The sequence below is a fragment of the Grammomys surdaster genome, unplaced genomic scaffold, assembly GCF_004785775.1.
Source record: "Grammomys surdaster isolate TR1022 unplaced genomic scaffold, NIH_TR_1.0 364, whole genome shotgun sequence".
Taxonomy (NCBI): Eukaryota; Metazoa; Chordata; class Mammalia; order Rodentia; family Muridae; genus Grammomys; species Grammomys surdaster.
This window is the reverse complement of record NW_021604783.1, coordinates 2,440,536-2,467,362: the sequence shown is the minus strand read 5'-3', so window position 1 is coordinate 2,467,362 and position 26,827 is coordinate 2,440,536. Positions and strand designations below refer to the sequence as shown.

Sequence of the window (26,827 nt, the reverse complement as noted above, 5' to 3'; positions counted from 1 at the left end):
ATAGGGTATCATGTAACCCAGGCTGGCCTTGAACTTTCTGTGTTGCTGAAAGTTTCTGTGCCCCCCTCCTCCAGTTCTCAGTGCTGAGATTGCAGCTGGTACCAGGGATCAGACCCTAGGCAGGCGTCTTAGCAATCAAGCCACATCCCCAGACCCCTTACTGGTGTCTTAAAGCAATTATACAACAGGAAATTGTGTAGAATGGTTAGAGTCTGATGTTTGTTTCTTCACTGGATTCCCTGAAGATCAGTTAGTTGGCCATAAACTAACTGCTGAAACTATGTGTAGGTTAATTCTGTGGTCAGATTATCCAGAACCCTGTGCTATAGCTGAAAATGCTTTGTTGCCTTTGTATCAAAGGACCCTGTTACCATCTCCTGTCATGACCTCATCCACAATGTTGATTGTCTCCAAGTGGAGTAATATGTGTCTAAGTTACAGGAAAGTGCCAGCGACTCCTAGAACCTTTGAAACTACCAAATGCTGTGCCACACTCTCATTCACATCCTGGTTCTTTGTCTTTCTTATCCCAGGCTTTCTTGATCATGGATGGTGAAGATATACCGGATTTTTCAAGTTTAAAGGAAGAAACTGCTTATTGGAAGGAACTGTCCTTAAAGTATAAGCAGAGGTAATGTTTGAAGACATTAAAATAGGGGTGGGATTTGGAACATACTGTATAGCTTATCCATGTCTTTCCTTTGGAGCATAAGGCTGAATACAGAGTTTCAGATTTAGGGTTGTGATTCCGTAGTAAAACAGTGTTTCTATTTAAATACTATAAAACTACCACCAACCTTTATATTGTTCAACTTGAAATATCAGGAAGCTTTAGTGCCACCTATGATTCCTGATTGCTTGCCTCCTCTGGCTTGTGACTAGCTGGGCTGTCTTTGGCCTTCTGTGTGTGCACTGGTGCTCCCTCATCATTTGCTCACTTGAGGTGCTTAAAACAGACTTTAGTGATTTTAGGTGTGCATTATTAGTGTTGGGAGGCAGCTGAGCTTCTAAGCTATGGAGTATTTTAGAAAATTTATTATTTTACTTGGGAAGAAAATAACTTTTTGGCCTCAATGAATCTTTTTTTTTTTTTTTTTTTAAATTTTTTTTTTTATTTTATTTATTATATGTAAGTACACTGTAGCTGTCTTCAGACACCCCACAAGAGGGCATCAGATATCATTACAGATGGTTGTTAGCCACCATGTGGTTGCTGGGATTTGAACTCATGACCTCTGGAAGAGCAGTCAGTGCTCTTAACCACTGAGCCATCTCACCAGCCCCGGCCTCAATGAATCTTAATGAATCTTTTTTCTTATACTTTTTTTTTTGGATTTGTTTTTATCTTATGTGTATGGGAGTTTAGCCTGCATGTATGTCTGTGTACCTTGTGAGTGCCTGATGACCATACAGACCAGAAGAAGGCATAAGATCCCCTGACACTGGAGTTAAAGATGGTTGTGAGCTGCCGTATGGTTGTTGGGAATTGAACCCTGGTCCTCCTGAAGAGTAGCAAGTAACCACCAAGCCCTCTCTCCAGCCTTGAAATCTTACTAAGATACTTAGACACTTTTGTCCTTTGGTTGACAGAGTTAACTAGGTCTTATAAAATCTCATCATTCTTGTCCTGTGGCTGTATCAGGCCAGGGCATGCAGAAATTCTGTGTTCAGCAGAAGTTCTTCATTTCTTCTGATGTTACAGATTCCTCCAGAGGCTGGGAACTCTGTGAACCCCTTAATAGTTTAAATGCAGAAAATTAAGTAATGGAATTATAGAGGAAATCAGTTATTTCAAAAAAATTGTCTAAATTCTAAGCTAGTTTGTGATGTTATAGTAATGTTTTAATGCATTATGTAAAAAAGATGGAGAAACATAGTAACTCCCTGATTCTGAATTAGTGTTGAGTGAGTGATGCTTAGCTCTGTACCAGCTGTTGTGATTTTAGAGTATCTGTTGATTTCTGATTGGAATTGAAAAATAATGCTCAATTTAGATTACTTCAGTACAAATACACAGTCTTTTTCTTTGAGTTTTATGGAGGAAGAAGCTAATGGTTTTGAGCCATGTAGAACAATTTTTTGTAAATATTGTAATTACCGATTTGTATTTTGGGGGAAGCTTATAACTGATTTTCACTGAATCTCTCATATATGTGGAACAAGAAATATAAAACACTTTCTTTACTGTTTAATGTTTCACGAGAATGTTAATTTTCAGCCAGAAATTTCTGTATTGCTATGTAATTATATGAGAGGACTCAACTATTAACTTGTTTTTCTCACTTTGCTTTTGCTCAGCTTCCAGGAAGCTCGGGATGAGCTAGTTGAGTTCCAGGAAGGAAGCAGAGAATTAGAAGCAGAGTTGGAGGCACAGTTAGTACAGGCTGAACAAAGAAATAGAGACCTGCAGGCTGATAACCAAAGACTGAAATACGAAGTGGAGGCACTAAAGGTAACTGTAGAAGTCCCTTCCCTGAGTCCAGTGCTGTCCAGGTATTAAAGTGGGAAGTGTAGGGCCAGCGAGGTGGCTTCATGGGGAAGGCGCTAAGGCCACTAAGCCTTAGAACCCGAGTTTGATTTCTGTGCCCCACATGGTGTAGGAAGAGAACTTTTTTCCTTAGTTGTTTTCTGATCTCCACACATATGCTTTAGCATGAGCATACATATGCAGTACTTGAAATAGAGAAATATTTTACAAATGAGAAATGTATTAACCAAGTAGTACTTAAAAAATTCAAGCACCCTCCCAAAAAGTATATGATATATATAGACATACGTATATACGTATAGCACATATATGATATATATGTCATATATAGGTATGTAACATTTTAAAAAATATATATATGAGTACACTGTAGCTGTCTTCAGACACACCAGAAGAGGGTATCATTACAGATCCCATTACAGATGGTTGTGAGCAACTGTGTGGTTGCTGGGATTTGAACTCAGGACCTCTAGAAGAGTAGTAGCCAGTGCTCATAACTGCTGAACCATCTCTCTAGCTTCCTATTTTAAAAGTTTGATAGATTTATTTTTTTAATAGAGTCAAGAGATGGCTCAGAGTTGAGGACTTCTCATAGGAAGTCAGTTTTCTGCCTGTCCTTCACTGCATTTTAGTTCTGGTGTTTTCTAAAGCTTCTGATTATTTGTTTGGACAAATTGCTTGCCTTATTGTGTACTGCCTTAAAATTATATTTACACGACACATGCATTGTGTCTCTGTGGCTATGCCATGTGAGTTCATTACTCACGGAGCCTAGAAAAGAACATTGGGCCTCTCGGAGCTGGAGTTCCAGGTGGTCGTGAACCACTCTACATGAGAGTAGGGAATCAGACTTGGGCTTTGCAAGAACATCACTTCTCTTAATTTCAGAGTCATCTCTCTAGCCCCTAGGTTTATATTTTGAAGAAAGGATTTTATTATTTTTCAGAAAGATCATTTTTTTTTTCCTGAGAGAGAATTGTTACTATATTCATTTTACATGAATTAAGGCAGTTAGAGTGGTTTTGTCTGTGTCGTTTAAGGATGGGGTGCTATCAACTCAGATTGTGGTGAAGTCTTCTGACCTTTTTTCCCTCCTTTAATTTGGGAAATTCCTTTATTAGTAGATAATTACATATTAATCATACAACCTTCTCTGCACCTCTGCTTTCAGGAGAAACTGGAGCACCAGTATGCACAGAGCTACAAGCAGGTCTCAGTGTTAGAAGACGATTTAAGTCAGACCCGGGCCATTAAGGAGCAACTGCATAAGTACGTGAGGGAGCTGGAGCAGGCCAACGACGACCTGGAGCGAGCAAAGAGGTAAGGGTGCTGCGCGCTCTGAGCACAACCAGTTGTCAGCTCAAGCGTCCCGGTTCTCCTTCAGTGTTGTTTCTCTTTCAGTGTCGTGTGTCCTTTGTGATCATTTACACAATGTGATAAATTTAAAGGAAACGAAACAAAACCACACAGACCAGGCTTGGTATAGCACACACCTTGAATCCCAGTGCACGGGAGACTGAGGCACGTGGATCTCGAATGCCTCCAGAGTATCTCTGTTAGTTTTCCTTAACCACTGTAACGAACTCATACTACTTTATAATTATTGCCTAGTAGTTTTCTTTTGTACTTATCAGTTGACTGACTCTTGATTGACATGATTCTAGTCACTGTCCTTGTAGCTGATCCATCAGAGGACTTGCTATGATAAATGCTCTGGTAAGAAGAATGTATAGGCTGCTCCAGGGCAGCTCTAGTGCCTATGGGAGCTGGGGAAGCCTTTTTACAAGTTGGGGCAGAGTCTGCAAAGAAGCAAAGTTAACTAGGCAGAGACACAGTGAAGAGGCGGAGAGACAAGAAGATGTTTGAAGTCTTTTATTAATAGGTTATTTTAGGGCTTGAGAAACTGCTCAGCAAAAAGTACTGACTGCTCTTCCAGAGGTCCTGAGTTCAATTCCCAGCAACCACATGGTGGCTCACAACCATCTGTAATAGGATCCGATGCCCTCTTCTGGTGTGTCTGAAGACAGCAACAGTGTACTCATACATAAAATCTACCGATCAGTCTTAAAAAAAAGAGTGGAATTGATATTCTGAGTTGTAACTTTAGGTTGGAGAATTTTATTTCTGTAGCAGATAGTGGGGAACGGGATCCCCCACAAGAGTAGGTATGTGTTAATTTTTGCTGAGTGGAGTGAGATCATTCTCCAAATTGGGTCAGGTTGACTCAGTTAAGAATGACAGGAGATAAACTGATTGCTTGCTTTTGTACTGGCTGTTTGTGCTGTTTAATTCATGGGCTTCAAATAACTTTTTTTTTTAAAGGGCAACAATAGTTTCACTGGAAGACTTTGAACAAAGGCTAAATCAGGCCATTGAACGAAATGCATTTTTAGAAAGTGAACTTGATGAAAAGGAATCTTTGTTGGTCTCAGTACAGAGGTTAAAGGATGAAGCAAGAGGTAAGCTTTATAACTTGGCAAGTGTTTATCCATTGCCTGTCCCTGAGTAAGCATAAGGACTAACCCTTTTGATGGTGTTAGGAGTCACACCAGGGTCTTGAGCATGCTGGGTAAGCACTCTGCTTCTGAGCTCTAGTTTCTCTGAAGCTCTAGTTTTATATGCCTTTACATACCTTTGAATCACTGTGCTAAGTGCTTTTAACCTGGTAATTTATTTCATACTCATCAGTGCTGAGAAGTAGGTATGACCTCTGTATTCTAGATGAAAAAAGAGGCACAGGGAGTTTGAGTTTTTCCAGTTTGAGCTTTTTCTATCTCTCTTGACCCTGCCCTCAGAAGAGTTTTCTTTATTGATTGTATTCATGTTATTTACATAGAACCGTGTGTGTGTGTGTGTGTGTGTGTGTGTGTGTGTGTGTGCGTGCGCGTGTATATGTTGCTGTTTACATATTATACATGTAACCAACACACCCTTCCTTCCTTCCTTCCTTCCTTCCTTCCTTCCTTCCTTCCTTCCTTTCTTTTTTTTGGTTTTTCGAGACAGGGTTTCTCTGTGTAGCTCTGGCTGTCCTGGAACTCACTCTGTAGACCAGGCTGGCCTCGAACTCAGAAATCCACCTGCCTCTGCCTCCCAAGTGCTAGGATTAAAGGCGTGCGCCACTACTGCCCGGTGTTCAACACACACTTTCTTTAAAACTTATTTCTCCTCATAAACACAATAAAATTGAGAATATTATAAAGAAGGAAAGCCCACTAACAGTGTGACATAGTTTACTTTCTTATGATTATCTGAATATTTTCCCTCATATAATTCTTAACTTTCCTATGAGCAGACAAAAATGGACACATTTCTCTTTTTTTTTTTTCCTGCTTAATATAGGGAATATACATGGCATCACAATTCTTTTTTTAATAAGTTTATTTTGTATACAGTGTTCTATCTAGCTGCATGTGTACCTGTAGGCCAGAAGAGGGCACCAGACCTCATTATAGATGGTTATGAGCCACTATGTGGTTGCTGGGAATTGAACTCAGGACCTTTGGAAGATCAGCCAGTGCTCTTAATCTCTGAGCCATCTCTACAGCCCTGGTATGGCAAATTTTTAAAGCAGGCTTTGGGTCTGGAGAGGTGATGGCTCAGCAGTGAGGAGTGTGTACTGCCCCTGCTCTTGTTTCCTCTATAATACTCGGAATCTCAGTGTGCTAAGGAGGAGAAAGTGTGTTTAACTATATGTCATCTTTTATAGATTTTCAATGCCTTTTTATTTTCTTTTTTCTGATGTATTTATCTGAAGTTTTTTTTTTTTAAGTTAGAGTTTTTAAAAGATTTGTTTTATGTGTAAGGGTGTTTTGGCTGCATGCATGTGTAGCACTTGCATGCTTGGTGCTCTCGGGAGCTAGAAGAGGGCATCAGATTCCTGGAACTGGAGTCACAGATAGTTGTGAGCTACCATGTGGGTGCTGGGAATCAAACCCCCCTAGTCTTTTGGAAGAGCATTGAGTGCTGAGCTACCTCTCTCGCCCCTGAAGAATTGTTTTAAATTTTGTAATACAGAAAGTATTAACTTGGTATTGTTTGTTTATAGATTTTGCTTTACAGTGGTAGGAGTGAACACAGGGCCTTGTGCATGACAGGCAAGCCTTGTCTACATAGAGAGGTCCATTATACTGAGATGGTTTTTAAACTTTTATTATTATTTATGTGATTGGTTGGTTTAACTTTAGTGTCCTCAAGGTTTGTTTATGTTGTTATGACCGGATTTTTTTTATTTAAAAAAATTTTTTTTAACTATTTTTGTGTGTGTATATGTCCTGGATCTCTCTATGTAGACAAGGCTGCCTTTGAACTCTCAGAGATCTGCCTCTTTATATCCTTTTCCTTTTAACATAAGATATTTTTCAAGGTAGTTATAGAATTGGAAACATTAAAAATTCAGTATTGAAAAAGTATTTCGCCGGGCGGTGGTGGCGCATGCTTTTAATCCCAGCACTTGGGAGGCAGAGACAGGCGGATTTCTGAGTTCGAGGCCAGCCTGGTCTACTGAGTGAGTTCCAGGACAGCCAGGGCTACACAGAGAAACCCTGTCTAGAAAAACCAAAAAAAAAAAAAAAGGAAAAGAAAAGAAAAAAAAAAAGAAAAAGTATTTCATAGTGGTAGTTTTAAAAAAAAACAACTGAGGTGTGGTAGTGCCTGCCTTTAATTCTGGTGCTCTGGAAGCAATGACCGGCCAGCCTCATCTACATAGGGAGGTCATAGCATTTTAAAATTATTTTTTTAAAATTATACTTACTTTGTGTGTGTGTGTGTCGCCCACACTTGTGTGCGCCAGCCACTGTACAGATATTGAAGTCAGAGGACACCTTGTAGGGGTTGTTGGTTCTCTCAGTCTCCCACACCCATCTCAGGGATGGAACCCGGGTTGTCAGGCTTGGTAACAAGTGCCTTAACTACTAAGCCATCTCGCTACCCCATATTTTTAAGTTCTAAGGGAGTTCAGATTTTTGTTCCAGGGATAAAAAATTTTATAGATAGGAAGCTTGCTTTGAGAAATAGTAACTTAGGAGGAGTGTCTTTATGATATTTTGGTTGAGACTTACAGGATATATTTGCTCCCTGTAATGAGGATTTCTGCTTTTGTTTGCAACATTTTTCAGATTTAAGGCAAGAGCTAGCAGTTCGGGAACGACAGCAGGAAGTGACCCGAAAGTCTGCTCCCAGCTCTCCAACTCTGGACTGTGAGAAGATGGATTCTGCTGTCCAAGCTTCGCTCTCCTTGCCTGCAACGCCTGTTGGGAAAGGCACAGAAAACAGTTTTCCTTCACCAAAAGGTCTGTGTTTTCTCTCTAAGGCCACGTTAGACGATCAGTTTTGAATGCATTTGCCGGTGTAGCAGAGCTGCTGCAGTTGAAGCATGAATGGAGTGTACAAGTTACTTTAGTTCCAGGAAGCAAAGGAAGACTTGTTTTCTGGGTCACTGATAATGTAGCAATGAGATGATGTCTGCACTCAATACAAGAGCAGTTAAAAAGTTTTAAATTTTTAAAAAGTTAAAAATTAGTTATTTATGTGTTTTCTAAGACAGGGTTTCTCTGAGTAGTTCTAGCTGTCACTCTGGAGCTCACTCTGTAGACCAGGCTGGCTTCGAACTCAGAAATATGCCTGTCTCTGCTTCTTGAGTGCTGGGAGTGTGCCACCATGCCCAGCAAGTTAAAAAGTTTTTAAATTTTAAAATTTATTTTTAAGAGCTTATTTTGGTTATCATAAAGATATATGTTCATGCAGATTTATGTCTGTCTGTCTGTCTATCTATTTATTTTGTCTTTTTTGGGCCTGGGTATTGGACCCAGAGCTCTGTGTGTGCTTGGCAAAAGGCACTGACACTGATCTATATTATATTCTCAGTTCTATGTAGAAAGTCTGAAAGTACAAAGTCTTACAGAAGTTTTTTTCTTTTTCTTTTCTTTTTCTTTCCAAGACAGGGTTTCTCTGTGTATTTCTGGCTATCCTGGAACTCACTCTGTAGACCAGGCTGGCCTCAAACTCAGAAATCCGCCTGCCTCTGCCTCCCAAGTGCTGGGATTAAAGGCGTGCGCCACCACCGCCTGGCCCAGAAGTTTTTTTTTTTCTCCGAGTTATTCCTTACACATTTCTTTGCTACCGTACATTGGTGTTTAGTTTTAAGACACAGTCTCACCAGGCCTAGGCTGACCTAAAGATGACCTTGGATTAATTCTGATCTTCGAGCCTCTCCCTCCCAGGTTCTGGGATTATAGGCATGTGCCATCATACCCAGTCTCTCCTGTTAAGTTTTTTGATCCTACCTAAATAATTATTTCTTGCTTTTGCCATTTCATATGTCATAGAAAAACAGGCTTTCAGCTGGGCAGTGGTGGTGCACACCTTTAATCCCAGCACTTGGGAGGCAGAGGCAGGCAGATTTCTGAGTTCGAGGCCAGCCTGGTCTACAGAGTGAGTTCCAGGACAGCCAGGGCTATACAGAGAAACCCTGTCTCGAAAAACAAACAAAAAAAACAAAAAACAAAAAAAAAACAAAAAAAAAAAAAAGAAGAAGAAAAAGAAAAACAGGCTTTCTACACAGATATGAGGAGAACTTAGAGTTGCTCTTTAGACTGATGTAAGGTTGGCTCAGATAGAACATTCTATCTGATGGGGCTTGAACTGCCCACAAAGGTAACATTCAGGGGAACTGATAAGATTCATCCTGTTGTCAGTGTGTTTGTTGAATGGACATAAGGACGTAAAGCATTCTGTAGTTAGTCTTAGAGCCTCTCAGTGCCATCCCAGAGCTTTCCAGTTCCAGCTTGTTTAGGTAGTCTGCAGTTCATAGCCCATCTTCACTGCTCCGCCATGTCTTCCTGCCCATCTTAAACTACATTTTATCCTCTAGGGTGAGAGGAGGTTCTCTGGGCAATTAGGACAGCATTTGCTGCTCTAGTAGCCGGAAGTGGTTGTTAAACTTTATACTCATTTCAGTGAATGATGAAATTCAATTTCCTTTGTCAGTCACATTTCATTATTGAGAATATTATGCTGATTACTGGTTTGGCACAGAATTTCTTTTATACATACGTGTGTGTTTGTTTTTAGATTTGTTTCATGTATGTGAGTACATTGTAGTTTTCTTCAGACACACCAGCACAGGGCATAAGATTCAATTACAGATGGTTGTGAGTCACCATGTTGTTGGGAATTGAACTCAGGACTTCTGGAAGTGCTCTTAACGACTGAGCCGTCTCTCTAGCCCCTCAGCACAGTATTTCTCTTCTCTTCTCTTCTCTTCGTCTTGCCTCTCCTTTTTTTTTCTTGAGATATGGTTTCACTCTGTAGCCCTGCCTACCCTGGTACTTGTGCATGTGTGCGCTGTCTCCCTCTCCCTCTCCTTCTCCCTCTCCCTCCCTCCCTCTCTCCCTCCCCCTATACTCATATACACACACCAGGCTGGCCTCAACCTCACAGAGCTCCCTGCGTATACTGTACCCATGTACTGTACCTATATACTATATACTATATATACTATATACTATACCCAGTTTGCCATATTGTTTTATTTTTTTCAATTGCAAGTTTTTTTTGTTTTGTTTTGTTTTTTGTTTTTCGATACAGGGTTTCTCTGTATATCCCTGGCTGTCCTGGAACTCACTCTGTAGACCAGGCTGGCCTCAAACTCAGAAATCCGCCTGCCTCTGCCTCCCAAATGCTGGGATTAAAGGCATGCACCACCACCGCCCGGCACAAGTAATTTTTTATACAATATTCTGATCATGTTTTTCCTTCCTCATCTCCTCCCAGACCCTCCCCACATCCCCACCCTTCCAACTCTACATGTTCTTTTTCTCTGTCTTAGGAAAACAGGGAAATTCAAACAAACAAGAATAAAACAAAACTAATGAACTAGCAAGAAAAACAAAAAGAACATGAGAAATACATTTGTAGACACACACCCCTGTGATGCGCCGCCTCGCCGATAAGGAGAACACGCCACACTTCAGGATTCTCCTGACACGCAGTTTACTTGTTACAGCTCTTTTAGATGGTGTTACAGCTCTCTTAGATGGTAGTGTTACAGCTCTCTTGGATGGTAGTGGTGAAGGACCCAGAGCCCCAGAACCCATGGGCTTATATAGAGTCCTGGGAGCACTTACTGCATGCTCATTGGCTCCTTAATGATGCCTAATTAGCATACTAGTTTCTCATTGGCTCTTAGAGTGCTCTTGGAGTATGGCTTAATTAGCATAGTAATTCTTTGCGCATGCGCATATTCGGCTTGGCTCTGACTGAAGCTAGAGCGCGGGAAGCCGGCGTGCCCTGCGCATGCGCGCTCCCATTCATGGCTCTGTCAGAGCCGAGAAGCAGGGAGCCAGAGCGCCTTACTCTGGCGCACTTTACCTCACGGCTCCCTGACTGAGCCGTGCCATTGAGTGCGGCTCCCTCACAGAGCCGCACCTTTGAATGCGGCTTCTTGACGGAGCCGCGCCATTGACAATTGGCGTATGCGGCTCCCACACGGAGCCGCGCCATTAATGGCGTACGCGGCTCCCAACACACCCCATAAAAATACAAAACTGAAAATGGTAATGTACAAGCAAAAGAAGGAAATAAAGCAATATGAAACCAAAAAAAAAAAAAAGGTCTAAGAATACCTTTGGATTGGTTTGTGTTGGTCATCTGCCACTGCAGGATGTAGGGCCTACCTGTAAGTGTGGTGTATCGACCCTGTGAGATGCCCTTGGAGACTAATTTTTCGTTTGTGGATGGTTGTCAGTTGTTGATAGCTCCTTGGTTAGAAATGGGGCTCATGTCTACTTCCCCATCTCAGCACTGGGGTCCTGGCTGTTTTGGACCTGTGTAGGCACTGTGCATGCTGCCAGAGTCTCTGTGAGTCGTCGTCTGTGGCACGATGTTCTTATGGAGCATCCTTATAGCATCTGTTAGGGTAACAGTGGGCAGCCCTCTGCCCTGACAGTTCTGTTCTCAGGATCTCCAGAAACACCTGTTGAGATGTTTAAGGATCTTTGTCCTTGCAGCAGTTTGGAGACATGACACACTGATGTAGTCTGGTGGTTAAACTTCTTTATAATGCTTCTCTTCATACTTTGTCCATATAGTATGATATTGCTTCAAATGTGTTTTGCTTTGTAACATCATTATCAATATAGTCTAAATATAAAGGGAGCTGGTGATGTGATTACTCTGCTTTTCTCTTTCTGTAGCTATACCAAATGGCTTTGGAACCAGTCCTCTAACTCCTTCTGCTAGGATATCAGCACTAAACATCGTGGGAGATCTCTTGCGGAAAGTAGGGGTAAGCATTCACTAGGTGTTTCCACTGTGGAGGTAGTATTGAACTCTCTTTCCTGTGGTGAGAACCATATGAAGCTGAGAAGCACTGCATGCACTGATGAGCAAACCCCCAGCCCTGGGCCTAAGGCACTTAGAGCCTGGGCTTCGGGTTACCTATGTAATTCTTCCCATTGCTGTCTTGTCTACAGTGCAGCACCTCTGACACTGGTTGTTTTCTTTATCAGTTTTTAAGATTTATGTATTTTATAATTTTATGTGTATGAGTTGGATGTATGTCTGTGCACCGTGTGTGTGTGTGTGTGTGTGTGTGTGTGTGTGTGTGTGTGTGGTCTGCTGAGGTCAGAGAGGATGTTGGATCCCTTGGGGCTGGAGTTTCAGATGATTATGATGTGCTGTGTGGCTGCTGGGGATCAAACCCCAGTCAGCTGCAAGAGCAGCAAGTGCTCTAACCTCTGAGCTAGCTCTCCAATTCTGGCTTTTCTTTCTGTCTATCTTTTTTTTTTTTTCTCTCCGAGTTTCTCTGTGTAATCTGGGCTGTCCTGAAACTCACTCTGTAGACCAGGCTGGCCTTGAACTCAGAAATCGCCTGCCTCTGCCTCCCTCCCAAGTGCTGGGATTAAAGGTGTGCACCACCACAGCCCAGCTGCCCAAGGCTATTCTTTATCTCTGTTTTACCATCACCTTTGTGGGCCTTTGACTTCGTATGTACTGTAGACATTCTGGCCTGCTCTCCAATCCTGATCCAGCTTCTAAGAGTCCTTGGTGATGTCAGTGTGGTCAAACCCAATGTGTGTACTGCTCTGAATTTTATTTGAAGCATTCAGTGCCAGTGTGTCCCCACCCTCCTCAGAATGTCCTCTTTTCTTGGTGTCCCTGATGCTTTCTCTTGATGGTCCCTACCCTGCTGCCCATTTCTCTTTCTCTTTCCTTTGTCCTTTCTTTCAGTGATAGTCTTAGTGTTTACAGTCATGGTTTCATCTACCACTGGATGTCAAGTTTCTAAATCTTAATCTTGAGACCATTTTTTTTCCCCTCCGGAAAGACCTCGGGCTTGTACCACCCGTGTGTACATAACTCTTTACCTGCCATGTGACAGGTGCTCAACAGATGCTTACATGGATGCACAAGTCACTTTAGTGAATATAGGAAATTAAAGGTTTCAGTATGAATTTATGTACAAGTCAGAGCATCCTAGAGGGTAATTATTTCTGTCATTGTTTAACTAGCCCATTGTACTTTTACCATAAAAAAGAGGCAGGAGAAAAAGAAATTTAAGTTTGTTTTTGGTTCTGTTTCATATGTTTTTATTGAGATGATGGGGTAGGACGTCCATATGATTCTGAAAGTGTATTTTTCTGTGGATTTCTAATCCTTTGGTCTTGTAAATTGGAATGGACTGTATTCTTTTATTCACCATGGCATATGTTTTTCCTTTTTTGGGAGCTAGTGGAAAGATACTTATTTGGGAGAAATTTTGTTGGGAAAGAGGGATTCCATGATACCCAAGTGTGGAGAGATGCGAATTTCCTGTTCTTTCCCATCAGCTGTTTTCACGTGACAGGTGCTGTAACAGGTGTAAAGGAAAGATAACAAGACTTAGAGGTAAACGATAAAGGGGCAGTATCACTTGCAGGTGAATTAATTATAGACAAAAGGTATCAAGTATACAGTTTATAGTATACTATCACAAAGAAAGTGGATCACTTTATGTGAGGTTGAAACGGATCTGTTCTAATGCAGTGGAACATTTTATACATGGGAGAGCCTAATGAAAGAGTGGATGGCCTTAGAACACCTGGAGGAGATGATTATTTGTAGTGCTTGCTGCACAAGCGCCAAGTCCTAGTCTCAACCAATATTGTAGACCTTAACAAGCAGTGGATGGAGTTGGAAGGTCTGGAGTCTTTACTCACCACTGGCACCATGGTTTTCTTAGGTGTGGATTATATGTACACCTCAGTGATACTGAGAGGAAAAAGTTAAATTTCTGAGCTCATTAAAAAGAGGGTCCGTGTAAATGTTCCTTGTTCTACTAGGAAGACTCTTCACTAGTGGCCATTATCCTGGATGCTGAAGCCTGGAATAGAGATGGTTTGAGATGCAGATATTTTCTGTACAGCCACTGTTTTGACAGCCATTCCTTCTTCTTTGTAGGCTTTAGAATCCAAGCTAGCAGCTTGCAGGAACTTTGCAAAAGACCAAGCATCCCGCAAATCCTATGTTCCAGGGAGCGTTAACTGTGGGGTAATGAACAGCAACGGCCCAGAGTGCCCAAGGTCAGGGCGAGCAACTTTCTTCCATAAAGGGTAAGTCTTTGACCTTTTTTTTTTTTTTTTTTTTTTGGCAGTCTTAGGGCCAGAAAAAACCTAGGGCTTCATATGTGCCAGACAGTAATCCTGTCACTGAGCTATAGCTTCAATCCTAGGACTCACTGAGGAGTTTCAGTAAGTTTACAGAGTTGTAAGTGAGGTTACCAGAGTCTTGAAGGTCACATACACTGATAAGTTTTCCTGGTTTTCTTATTCAAGTCTCAGAGGACAGAGATCTGTTATTGTCTTCTGGTTCCCAAGGAGTTTGCTGTCCCTGGAATCCACAGCTTCTGTCCTGGGCATAGACTCTTAAAGGCAACTGTGCTGGGTTCAGGAGAATCTGCAGAGCTCCTGTGGGCCTGCTCTCCAGATCCTTGTAGCTTGGGAGACTCAGCAAATCTCCTTTAAGGGAAGGGGAGATTGTTTGTACATAGACTGTGTGGCAGAGCTTTTATTTGAAGATTTTAGAAAAATGCAAAGTTCTAAAATATTTAAACACTGGGTCATATACAAGTGAGAGTTCAAGGCCAGCTTGGTACTTAGTGTGTTTCCAACTAGCTAGAGCTTTATTGTGAGACTGACTTTAAAAAAAAAGTTTGTGTTTGTGTGTGTGCGTGTGCATACACTTATATTAAAAAAAAGCTTTAAGTTTAAAGCAGTGGTATGTTAAAACATTTCAGTTGGTGTAGAATATGTGTAGTAAGAAGTAGGCTTCCTATTTCCACACTATTGTGATCATTCCTTAGAGTTAATTTTCAGGCATGTAAAAATCAGATTTTTAGCTGGGTGGTGGTGGCGCACGTGTTTAATCCCAGCACTTGGGAAGCAGAGGCAGGCGGATTTCTGAGTTCGAGAGTTCGAGGCTAGCCTGGTCTACAGAGTGAGTTCCAGGACAGCCAGAGCTACACAGAGAAACCCTGTCTCAAAAAACAAACAAAAAAAAAATCAGATTTTTATGCATCTGTTGTAAGCTTCTTACAGCACATCTACAAGAGTACAGCTTAAATATTGCTCAGTTTTGATTTACATTGCCAGTATCTTTCCACATCAGTCCATTTCATCCTGCCTTATTTTGTTTTTGTTTTTTTTAAAAAAGATTTTATTTATTTTATATATGTGAGTACACTGTTGCTGTCTTCAGACACACCAGAAGAGGACATCAGATCCCATCACAGATGGTTGTGAGCCACCATGTGGTTGCTGGGAATTGAACTCAGATAGTGCTCTTAACCACCGAGCTGTCTCTCCAGCCCTTGTTTTCTCTCTAATATGCATATCTATCTTGTTATAGACATGACTTAATATAGGGAACTAATTAGGACCTGTAATCTGTCTGCTGGTCACGTTACCGTAGGCAGTTGTTTCTGGAACAGCAGCTGCCGTGCTCATGATCCCTTGCCTTTGTCTCTTCTGAGTGGAATAGGCAGCTTTAACAGCAAAACAGAACAAAGCAGGAACAGCTCTAGAAAGCATCACAGTATTTTTAAAGGTGCTTATATTCCTGATGTGCTTAATAGTTACAGCTTGTTTACAGGCAACCCAATTGTTAGATACAATGTGCTCTCTCTTTGCTGTTATTTTTGGCTTTTGAGACAGATTCTCACTATAAAGCCCTAGACCAGGCTAGTCTTGAACCCACAGAGATCTACCTCCTCTGAGTGCTGGAGTGAAAGGCATGCACTACCAAGCCCAGCTACAGTCTACTGTGGAAAACGAGTTTTAAGGCCAGGCATAGTGATGCATGCTTTTAATTCCAAGCACTGGGAAGGCAGAGGTAGGTTGATCTCTGAGTTCAAGACTGGACTACAAAGTGAGTCTAGCAGAGCCAGGGCTACACAGAGAAGTGAGAAACCCTGTCTCAGATAAACAAAAATCAAACCAAAACAAAAAAGAATTGTTCATCCTGTAGTGGAGAATTGTGGCCTATTTCTGTTTCTCATGACACTTCTGTCTTAAAAAGGATACAACAAGGACCTCCTACTAAAAGCACATTGTAAAATACCAGTTTGTAAGTCAGAACTCTGTTCTAACTCTTAAGGGTTTTCAGGTAGACTAAGTAGAAAATTCACTTTCATCAGGCTAGGGAGTGCATGGATCCATGTCCTCATTAGACTAGCCATTCCTCAAATGGTACAGAGGAAGTACAAAGGAAGTCTTCAAGAGTGTTGGAAGCTTGTGATTCTTCCTCAGTGTCTCTGCCTCTGGAATCATGTTTCTTGTGGGCTGTGGGCGGCATCTTAGTGTGAGAGGAGGCAGGAACCAGGGCTGAGTTGGTTAGGCAGGGCCTTTGTGTGGAGAGTGCTTGGAGACGGTCATAGTGAGGGAAGAGTCAATTGTCATTCAAGTCACTGCTCTTCTCTTGCACTTCCCTCCCATTCCCAGCTTGCCAGGGCAGGCATTGCTCAGAGAGAGGACCTGCCCCAAGACGTGGAACAGCAGTGTGAGCTGAAAGGAGTGACCTGGAACTCTGCCGAACTCTTGCCCCAGTAGCAGCTAGATGCAGGTCTCCCCCGTCTCCTAAGCTGCACCACGGGAAAGGGCAGAGCAGTATTTTTTCCTGACAGAACCACTTTTAGTTACTATTTGTGTTTCGTTCTAAATTATGAAAATTTTATGTTATACTGTTTCAACCAAGAGTGAAATATGCTTTTATGGATTGGCTCTTGATACAGTGTTCACTTTATCTAACAAGTAGATTTCGGATACACACTGCTGTGTTAACCTGCAGTTGCTTGAGGGATCGCCGTGTCCTCACTGTGCTCTGGAGGTCGCTTTCCCATGGTTTGCCATGTGACCACATCCTTGCTGCTTGGCTTTCATTCCACCCACCTTGTGGTCTGCCTGGCTTCTTCATCTCTGTCTCCTGTGTTGACTAGATAGTTCCCAGATACATTAAGCCAATCTTTGTAGAAATAGGAAGTGTGGCTTAGCATTTTAGCATGTGAAACGCCCATCTTAAAACCGTGGCTGTGGCTGTGGTCCTGGTCTTGCTTGCCCTTTGCTCCTTCCACGTATGTCTGTGGCCCCATCACAGTAGCTGACTAGTGGGACTGGAGACTCACGGGTAGGTTTCTTGGAAGGTTGTGAGCATGTGTATTTCATATTGCTCACAGCCTTCACAGGGCAGTGCAGTCCTTGACAGGTAAAACTGCACACACCTCACTGGGCCTGTGGCCTTATATGAGTCACAAGTATTTTTGCAGATTCTGATTATCTGAGGACTTCTTAGAACTAGGAGTTTGTCTTCTGGGGTTTTCTACCAGCCCCCAGATGCAGGCTGCTGTGCCTTGTCGCCCGAGCCGCTCCACCACCGATCCTCTTATATTCTTGTCTCGAGGATGCAGCTTGCGCGTCACTTGAATTTGCTCTAAAACATTTTATTTTCCTCCATTAAATTTAATTTGGTTTTATTTGTGTTACTTGCACATGGTGCAGATTGTAAGCAAACCAGTCAAGTTTCTCTGGGTCATATGTCAGTAGGTGGGGGTTCATTTCAGGACAGGATGTGTAAAGTGTTTGTATTGCTGTTTAATGATTTTTCCTTTTTCTTATTAGGCAAGAAAAAGTCATATTTCCTACGTTGTTCATGGGTAACTCAATTTGTTTGCTGTGCTTTCTTCTCTGTCTTAATCATGCTGTGTGGTGGAAGACACATTAACAAATTGGTTTTACTAACTGCATGGGGGTGGACTCAGCTTTAGCCAACTTTTAGCCCATGAGTGAGCTTTCAGAATCCTGTTTGACTTGATTAACCGTTGCTGTGGCTTGATCACACAGGTTGTTGCTGCTGTGCAGGACAGTAGCCCATCAGGAGTTGAGTGCTGTGGTCTCAGCTAGTTGAGGGCTGAGGCAGAAGGTGGCTTGAACTCAGGATAGGCCAGCTTGGCAACAGGGTGAGCCACCACTTCAACCAAAGCTCAGCATGGAGGTCTGGGTGTCTGAGGGTCTGCCTGTGGCACTCCCCATACATGGCAGGATGAAGCTGGAGTTGAGGGCGGAGGCAGTGCTAGGTTCCAGGGTCTCATCTCACTGCCTTCGTGGGCATGGGTGGCTCCTGCCTGGGAGCTGCTTCTGTTTGCTCCTTTCCCTATGCTTGCGTGTTTCCACATTGAGCTGGGATGGTGAGTGGTGGGTGTGTAGAATCCCCCTTCTCCTTTTGAACTGTTGGTGTAGCCTGGCTAGAGGACTGGAGCTGCCTGGAACTGCTCCGTGCTTCTGTTCACACACAGGGAGAACGGGCTCTGGCTGCCCTCCTTACTGCATTCACAGGTACTCAGTTTGCTGCTCTGACAGGCTGAGCTTTGCTTGTGTTGTTAGATGATAGACAGCCCTCCTGACTGGCTGAGAAAGTGCAGTTTCTGTTGCTAAAGCATCTTTCTGGAGTTGCAGTCAGTTTTACCTTAGCTAGACTTGGGGTATAAATTCATGACTTGCATGTTTGGAGCCTTTTTTGCATACTTGATTCCTAGGGCTGTCTCTGTCTTTGCCTGTGCCTTTCCTTTAATTCTGGGCATTTATTTCTTTACATCTGCACCTGGTATATTTAAAGGCTTTTCTTCTCTTGGGAATCTTCCTCATTGAATGAATTTAGTTTCCTGAAAGGAGCTCTCCAGACCAAAAACACTTCTGGAGGTCAGCTTTCTTTTATTCTGGTTTTAACTTCTGACTTCTTGATTCAGAAGAGAAGTGCTAGGTGAGGCCCTCTGCTCAGCCCACTGCCAAGTTCTCCTAGGTACACAGGGATGTTACCGGCTTCTCACTAGAGCTCATATGTACTGGGAGCATGGAACTGGATGTTTGCTCAGGGCTTCTGAGTGGCTTGTGACTAGAGGAGGCTGGGAAGGGTTAGGACACCTGGAGGCAGTTGGGGCTGAACAACTCACTAACAGTGGAGTGGGTGAACCTGGCCTAGTGATCGGATCTTCTCTAGGTTTATCTCCGTTTATAACAATGGAGACTAACTTGATCCTACTTTAAAAGTGCATTAAATTTAGTCCCGAACCGTTTCTATGTGAAGAACTGTCCTTGTGGCTGCTGCTTTTGCATACCCCAGCAGACCATATGACAAACTCTTGACAACCTACAGTGTGCCCGTTTGACGAGTTGTGGGCTTTCTGCTGTGTACCTGAGGACAGGAATTGGAGGTTCATGTGTTGGACACTAGGTCTCCCATGTAGTTCTTTGTGTGGTGGTCGAGGGCGTCCGAAGCTACTCAGGTCTATACAGGCAGTTGACAGATGGCATTCTGAGGCAAGCACTGCACAGGCAGGCAGACTGCCCTGGACCTTGGAGGAGGAGCACAGGCAAAGAGAGAACTCTGCTGCTGAGCATGGAAGTAGAACAAGGAACGGGGCTGGAGCAGGGTGTATCCTGCTGCTATTGGTTTCTGTGTATGGCTTAATGCAGATTTCAAATATGGGCTATGTTCAGTCTCTTGAAACACGAACTCTTGTTTGCTGTCAAGTTCCTCTGCATGTCTGTTTGTGTGTGCCATTGGTGACTGCTTATGAACCAGCGGTCTTTGCATTTAGAGAATGTCTCCTTGTGAGTCTGTATTCCGCTCCTTGGAAGTGGGGACAATGTTGGGCAAGAACGATGCATTGTGGCCCCTCAGAGTCACTAATGGGGTGGATTCTCCTACCGAGTGTCTTAGACTAGAAAGGCTGAGTTGCCTCCTGAGAGGTCTTGTGTCTTACCCTTTCCTTTCTCCTCATGCTTCTTGTGGCTGCATGCTGGCGGGTGGATTTGGGGGTGCCCCCCACCTTGCTGGGTGTGCCTGGATGCTGGCCCTTCTGTGGAGCTGGGTTGCTGTGTTTAAGAAACAACAATTTTTCTTGTCTGGCTTTGCTTGCTAAGCATTAATTTTTTTTTCCACCTTGAGAAACTTGTATTGGAATTGGTTTATAACATAATAAATTATAAACCAGTAATATCTACAACTCAGAGAACACATTTTGTTAAAATTTTCTCCTATTGTATAGATGACTATATATGTATATATAATATGTATATATAGTCCATTATATATTTACGTGTGTGTATGCATCTGTATTCATTCTAGACTTAACCCCATAGATCATAGTGTCTGTAAAAGGCTAGAATAGAATAGAACCTAGGCTGTACACTGCTCGCATTTTCTCTTTTGTTTTTGGGAGGGGTTTGTTTTGTTTTTCAAGACAGGGTTCCTTCATGAAGTCCTGGCTGTCCTGAAACTCTCTCTGTAGACCAGGCTGTCCTTGAACTCACAGAGACCAGCCTGCCTCTGCCTCCCGAGTGCTGGGGTTAAAGGCGTGCACCACTACCGCCCCGCTCTTTTCTTTTAAACATCACACTGAACATAAGCAGTTTAGGTAGCCTGCCTGTTTTTCCTAATATCATTAAATACATTCTGGATATTTTCCTGTAAAAGTACTATAGAATACATTCTTAATAGTTGTTTTTATATCTCATTGTTTTGCTGTATAATTATTTAACAAGCTCTCTATTGCCAGACATTTAGACCTTTTAATGGTTAAAAACAAAATCAAAATTGTGTTTTCAGTGGCCCATATGGCAAAGTTACATAGAAAGGTGTCCATGGTCTCAGTACCCCAGGACTGAGGACTAGCCATGCTCCAGTGCTTTGAGTAGTTGGGATCCTACTGTGGGTGAGGAAGAGGACTAGTTACAGAAAGCAGCTAAGTTTCCTATGTGAAGAGTGATTCTAAATGAGCCTCTTTTTTCTTTTCTTCTTCCCTTGGTATTTTGGTCTCCCCACAGGGCAGTAAACGGCTTTGATCCAGCTCCTCCTCCTCCTGGGCTGGGCTCCTCACGCCCATCGTCAGCACCGGGTATGCTGCCTCTCAGTGTGTGAGTGCCCGGCCTCCAGGTGGGCCCCTGCCCTCTTCCAGCAGCCCAGGACACCTACGCCTCGTCCCTTGGTGCCTGGGTACAGCCCTGTGCCCCTCTGTCCGCCTCTTCACCGCTGGCAGAGGGCAGGCTGCATGCAGTGGCGGCTGCTGGGCCCTGCCCAGCCCCAGGACTCTGCGCGATATCAATACTGGCTATTTTCTCTTCTCGCCGTAGTGCCGTTGGTTTCACATGATTGCACTTTTGTGGGTCCCAGGTGATACACATGTGTGTCACTCGATCACTGGATGTGGAAGTACCCGTTCATCACATCTGCCTCAGCCCCGTTTTGCTGTGCTGATAGGATTTAGTTGTGTTTAGGACATTGCAGATCTTCTAGACGTTCCCCTCAATCAGGTTGATAAGACCTAAGCTCCTGCCAAGCGTCTTCAGTGCTCACAATCATGTGTCCCCAGCCTCACCCCTGCAGTTCAGGCCTGTTTCTGGCAGTCAGGAACGTCTCTGAATTATGGAACATTGTCTGTACCTTCTGACTTTATGTAAGCAGTCCATTCCATTGCTTGTTTCTCAAAGCAGCGAGATGCCTGTCTGAGCTGCAGGAGGCAGGGGCAGCTGGGACATGGGCACTCCAGGGCTGGGCCTCTGTGTTGCCCTCTCCTCTGTGCCTCAGACTCAGGAGGCAGGTGGCAACCACCTCGCCAGCTTTCCAGGCCCTCAGTTCAATGACATCTCTCAGAGCATTTTTGTTCTCTCCTCTGAAGGTCCGTCCACTTGCATTGGGAAGGGTTGAGGGGCCTGATTCTGGGGCTGCTGGTGCCAGCTCTTGGGGGCAGACTGGCTAGAGGTGTTTGTCCCTTGTCCCTTTGATTATTCTCATGCTGCACTTACTGTTTACATTTGTTTTCTTGTACATAGGTTTGTAAACATTATTGCCTAAGATATTTGTATATAACTTGGGCTTTGTAGCTTTTATTTATTCAGACTCGTACGGCATGTTAGTGACTTAAGATGGTGTCCTACTCTGGGCAGCCGTATAGGATCATCATGTTAAAAGAAGATACTTCCCTCCAAAAAAAATCTTTTAATGTGGAAACAATAAATTTCACAGAAAAAAAAAAAGAGTCGAGATTGCTTTATTTGGTTCCTGCTGTCCCATGAGAGAGACGACACAGGCAGTTCAGTGCCTCTTCTCCCACGTGGATGTGATGGAGAAGAGAGAGGGAATGAGACAGAAGATTGAGGCCACAGGAGACTGTAGTCAGTACGTTTCTAGTCTTGTACCATTTCCAGGGGCAGCCGGAGAATGGTCCAGGCCCCACAGGATAGCAGGACTGGTGGGCTCGCCATGGAGTACCTTCGTGGGCCCAGGAGCTGGTCTTCCAGCTGCACTGCATACTACATTGTTTGTCAGCAGTGCTGCGGTTAGAGACGTTACGCGGACACGGGTTTCTCCTCACATGCCTTTCCCTGGGTTGATGTTAGCGAGTGAGAGAAATTCCGCGTGTTTGGTAGCAAAGTTCCAGATGCCATGTTGAAGAAACTGTACAGTGGGGTGTATATGAGTGTGCTGTGTTCTGAACCCTGCCTGCTTAAAACTGTGCTGAGTGTGGTCTATAGGTAGGTGGATTTCTGAGTTCAAGTTCGAGGCTATCCTGCTCTACCTAGTGAGTTCCAGGACAGCCAGAAGTATGTGTAGTCACCCCGTCTCCACCCTCACCCCTCAAGGCAAACCATAGAACAGGAACAAAACCAAGTGAGCAAAACCAAAGTTAAGGAAGTCTGACTCCTAAGTGAATTGGAAACAAGCTAGCCCTCAAACTTTCTGTTAACAGATGACAACAATATCTTTATTGTTTGTTCTTAAGAGATTTTGTCCTAGGCTGACTCACCAGGAGGCACTGGTAGCCACATGTGCCCTGAATAGAAGATAGTCTATCCTGTCTCACTGCTTTGGCTTCTCCCAAACTGCCTTTGGCAGGATGGATTAGGTCAGAGTTTGAGCAGTTAGCAGACTTTTGTTTATGTGGGATCCCAAGGCCTAAAAGATACTCAGCAGACTCCTTTGCTGGACTCAGGTGAGACTGAGTCCCTTATTCTGGCCTCAAGGGATTTTTAAGGTTTTATGAGGCTTTGTACCCATGGACTTCCTCAGACTGCTCTGTCTGCTGCTGTTCGTGGGTTGACGAAGGAGAGGAGGTAGGTAGGGATGCTACTGTTGCTTTGGGTCCAGGTCTGCCAAGGCAGCAGTGTGTTACACTTACTTTCTGGCTCTTGCTGCGAAGATGTCCAGTCAGTTAGTTGTCTTTAACAGGCTTGTAGTTGTCCTCTCTCTGCACGTGACCCATGTGGAGACTGCTTGGGAGAGCTCTTCTTTAGCACCCTGTGAGATGGATGGTTCAGGATACTTTGTACTTGCTGGCTTAAGTCTTGACTCTGATAGTTGCCTGAGTGCCCGTTCTCCTGGTAGGTGCCTGTGGCCCAGCTGTTGTTGAATCCTCTGGACTAAGAATTTGATGAGCTTGGTCTGTTGGGTCTGTGGAAACCTTCTCTCTTGGAAGTGCTAATCCACACTCCCCCACCCCCATTCAATGTCTTCCTCAACAAGTAGAAGACAGGGTCCCACTTCTTGGCTCAGAATAACTAGGAACTACTAAGTCAGCAGCCTCGAAACCTACTGTGGGGTCAGGGGTAGGGGTGTGCACTTGCCCCCCAGTTTGCAGAAAGGCTAGCTTAGAGCAAGGCCAGGACTGGCCATAGGACTTATCTTTTTCTGTTGTGCTCTCTTTCCAAACGGTAGTATAGTGTGACCTGGGGCAGTCCTCCTGCCTCAGCCTCCTGAGCCCTGAGATTTGATAGCTGTGATTCACTGTGCCTGGCTTGAAGAGGCACATGCAGAAACAAGCAACAATCTCTTAGCACCTGTGTTGGGGACCAAATGGGATTTGTGCTTTTATATGATTCTTTGTCCTGCTGTTCGTCTGCACCCACAGGATTTCTGCTAGCATTTCCTGTCAGCTCTTTAGGAAGCCTTCCCTGACTGAGGCAGACGTGACCCAGCGGAACAAAGTTTAAACTTTTCACTGACTGGGCGTAAGCAGGTGCCATGCTCGACCGCCATCTCCGCTAACATGCAGTAGGTAGAGTCCTGCCTGGATTGTGGTCATGGGGTTACGCCTGTGAGGAGGAGTGAGTGAGGCTCAGTGGCAAACCCCGCTGCTTGCTGCACTAGAGATTGGAGCTAGGAAACATGTGTTGTTCGTAAGTTTTAGCTAGAAAAAAAGTTAGAATATTTACTGATTCCTGTGTGATAGGGAAGAGCTGTTCTTACATCATTTTATGTTATCCTCCAAGCCTTACAGCGTGGTAGCTACAAAAGCTTACTTTGGGGTTATTACCCCACGATATTAAGAATACGGTAAACTTCAGTGTCTGGTGGCAGGGGACGGTCGGATGGTTTAGCATTACAGATAGCAGCCAGACAGTGCTGACGTAATCAGTAGGAGGAAAACTTACAAGCAGCAACACCTCCAGTTTAAACAAATCAAGGGATGGAAAGTGTGGGTGACTTACTCTCCAGATTTTAAAATTGCCTCCAAGGTTGCCCAAATTGATCAAAGATAAATCAGCCAAAGTAATAACACCGATTTTCTTTTACTATATAAGTTGGCCTGAGACTTGTGCTGAGAGGCAGGTGATGTGGCCGTTCCAACCCACTCCATCCCAGGGAATATCAAAACAGCTTTCCATATGTCCCTGGCCCTGGACTCATGAGAGAGCCATTTTGCAGACCCTGAGACACCACTGTTAGGAGATGCCCCTTCTCCGTTGAGAACAGTGAGACAGAACTGTGGAAATGCTTATCACTGAGACCTTTACTAAAATGCTGTTATTTTCCGTGTGGGTGTTTTGCCTGCATGTGTGTATGTGCATTATATACATGCCTGGTGTTCTTGGAAGTCAGAAAAGGGTTTCAGATTCCTTGGGTCTGGAGTTAGATGGTTGTGAGCCACCATGCAGGTGCTGGGAATCAAACCTGGGTCTTCTGGAAGAGCAGCAGTGTTCTTAACCACTGAGCTGTCTCTCCAGCCCCCACTTATACTTTTAATATTACTGAAAGCTTTGACTGTCTGCAGAAAGATTTGTGTTCTTGGTAGGTGCATAGCCCTGGCTTCCCTGGTGCTAGGGTTAAAGGTGTGGCTGGCTCGCCACACCTGGCATTTCTAATCCTGTCACAGTTCGTATACCATGAGAAGGATGAGAGATGCCTAGAACTTGACTGTGGGCCTGCGTTCTGAATCATTCTTCTGACCCAGAGTTGCCCTTGTTTGGATTTTCCCAAGCAGAATCAGCATCCTTTGTGCTATGGTGTTAATGTCGCATTTCTGAGAGGTACATTTCACTGTCATTTCCAGAATTTTCTCCTAAGTGGCTGACAGCCGTTATTGCAAATTTTGATGCTGATCCTTATTATCATGAGTCAGGCAGTGACAGCCACATCTCAAGTGCCACCTACTGACAGTGGCTGAGTCGTGTGAGATTTTGGGCATTTTAGAATCTAGACCAGCAATATCATCCCAGTCAGCTGGGATGGAGCTCCTTGATTGTCCTACTTTGAAAACAAGTGAAGGCCACACTGCTGTGTCAGACTGAATTTCTAGCCTCACAGGGCTTGAAGGATCTGGGCTTCCTTCTTGGCATAGCACATAGAGAATGTAATATCCAGTCCATAGGTTGCTAGTATTGACCAACACTGTGAAGTAAACATACCCTTCCATAGCTTCATGTCACATTCCTGACAGCTATTTGACTGGTCAGGAGTAGACTGTAGGCTCTGGTCCTTAGCTGATCTAGGACAGCCTTTTAGTGGAGACTGGAGGAGACTGTTCTTAGTGTCTCAGGAAGGTAGGAAAGCAGAGGAACCAGGCAGCCTGTGGGGATGACGGTGGCCACAGGCTTTCTTCTCAGGCCTGTTGGGGCTGTGGGGAGAGTCTAATGTATAGCCATTCTGATTTGTTTCTGTGTGGGAGGTGGGGGCAAGCCTGAGGCAGGAGAGCTTGGTTTCTAGCGGTCTTCCTTTGTATTTAACATCTGTCTCTCAGTAGTATTGGGTCCAGCTGTGGGTCAGTCAAACCAGAGCAAAAGGGCTGTTGGCTAGAAGGACAGCTTAGCTAATGTTCAGGCCATGGAGGAAACTGATGAGAAGCAGAGGTCCTGGAGTCTTCCTGGTATCAGGATGTTGGAAGTCTGCCATCAAGCCAGGAATTGGTTCAGTGCTGCGGTTACAGTGTGTGTAAGGATGCCTTGTCCAGTAGAGTTTTCAGACTACACTTGACTACAGAGGGAGGAATTGTTTAGCGATCAATGGTTCCTTCAACTTAGCATCTTTGTGGAATCAGGAACTGGTCTTGGTCCACAGCATCTGTTTCTCCTGGCAGGCTGAGTTGTTGAAAAGCTGACATACCAGTCAGGCCAGACAGGAGGAAAGAAGGATTGAGACAAACAGGCTTCTCCATCCGAGCTCTAGGATATGGCTGCAAAGGTGAAACCTGTCTGGAGTGCTATCCCACCAGCCACCCTTCTTCTCCCATGGTCCGGACGGGTTTCCTATGCCCTTGTGTTGTAAGAGGCCTAAATACAGCTAGGGTGTGCGCTCACTGCATGCTTCCCTGGGGTTTCTTTGCAATCCCAGACAGTAGACACCAGAAAGGTTGCTTGTGGGGAGCCAGTGGCTCCTCTCCATTTGTTTCCTGCACACATCCTGTATAAACATGCAATCCCAAATTTTGGTATTCCTTAAAAATGTTCTAACCTAGTCTAGTCTTCAGTGACTGGGTCAAACACTCCTACATTGTCCCCTGCCTTCAGGTGTTGACCATTTGCTGTTTCTGGGAGAGCCCAC

At 43.9% G+C, this 26,827-nt stretch overlaps 1 protein-coding gene across 4 annotated transcripts in view; it reads left to right on the top strand.

The window, feature by feature from the left end:
- Ndel1 (nudE neurodevelopment protein 1 like 1) overlaps nt 1–22,047 on the top strand; it is a 37,037-nt gene extending 14,990 nt beyond the window's left edge. For 3 of the 4 annotated variants that reach the window (XM_028780115.1, XM_028780113.1, XM_028780114.1), the window contains exons 2-9: nt 534–631; nt 2,299–2,452; nt 3,660–3,808; nt 4,811–4,947; nt 7,603–7,776; nt 11,680–11,771; nt 13,925–14,076; nt 20,839–22,047. In XM_028780115.1, the coding sequence (XP_028635948.1) occupies nt 546–631; nt 2,299–2,452; nt 3,660–3,808; nt 4,811–4,947; nt 7,603–7,776; nt 11,680–11,771; nt 13,925–14,076; nt 20,839–20,932 (1,038 nt within the window). In that variant the 5' untranslated portion in view covers nt 534–545 and the 3' untranslated portion in view covers nt 20,933–22,047. Of the gene's footprint in view, nt 1–533; nt 632–2,298; nt 2,453–3,659; nt 3,809–4,810; nt 4,948–7,602; nt 7,777–11,679; nt 11,772–13,924; nt 14,077–17,634; nt 17,670–20,838 lie in introns of all 4 variants that reach the window. The other variant, XM_028780116.1, reaches the window with a different exon arrangement.
- The last annotated feature ends 4,780 nt before the right edge of the window (nt 22,048–26,827 follow it).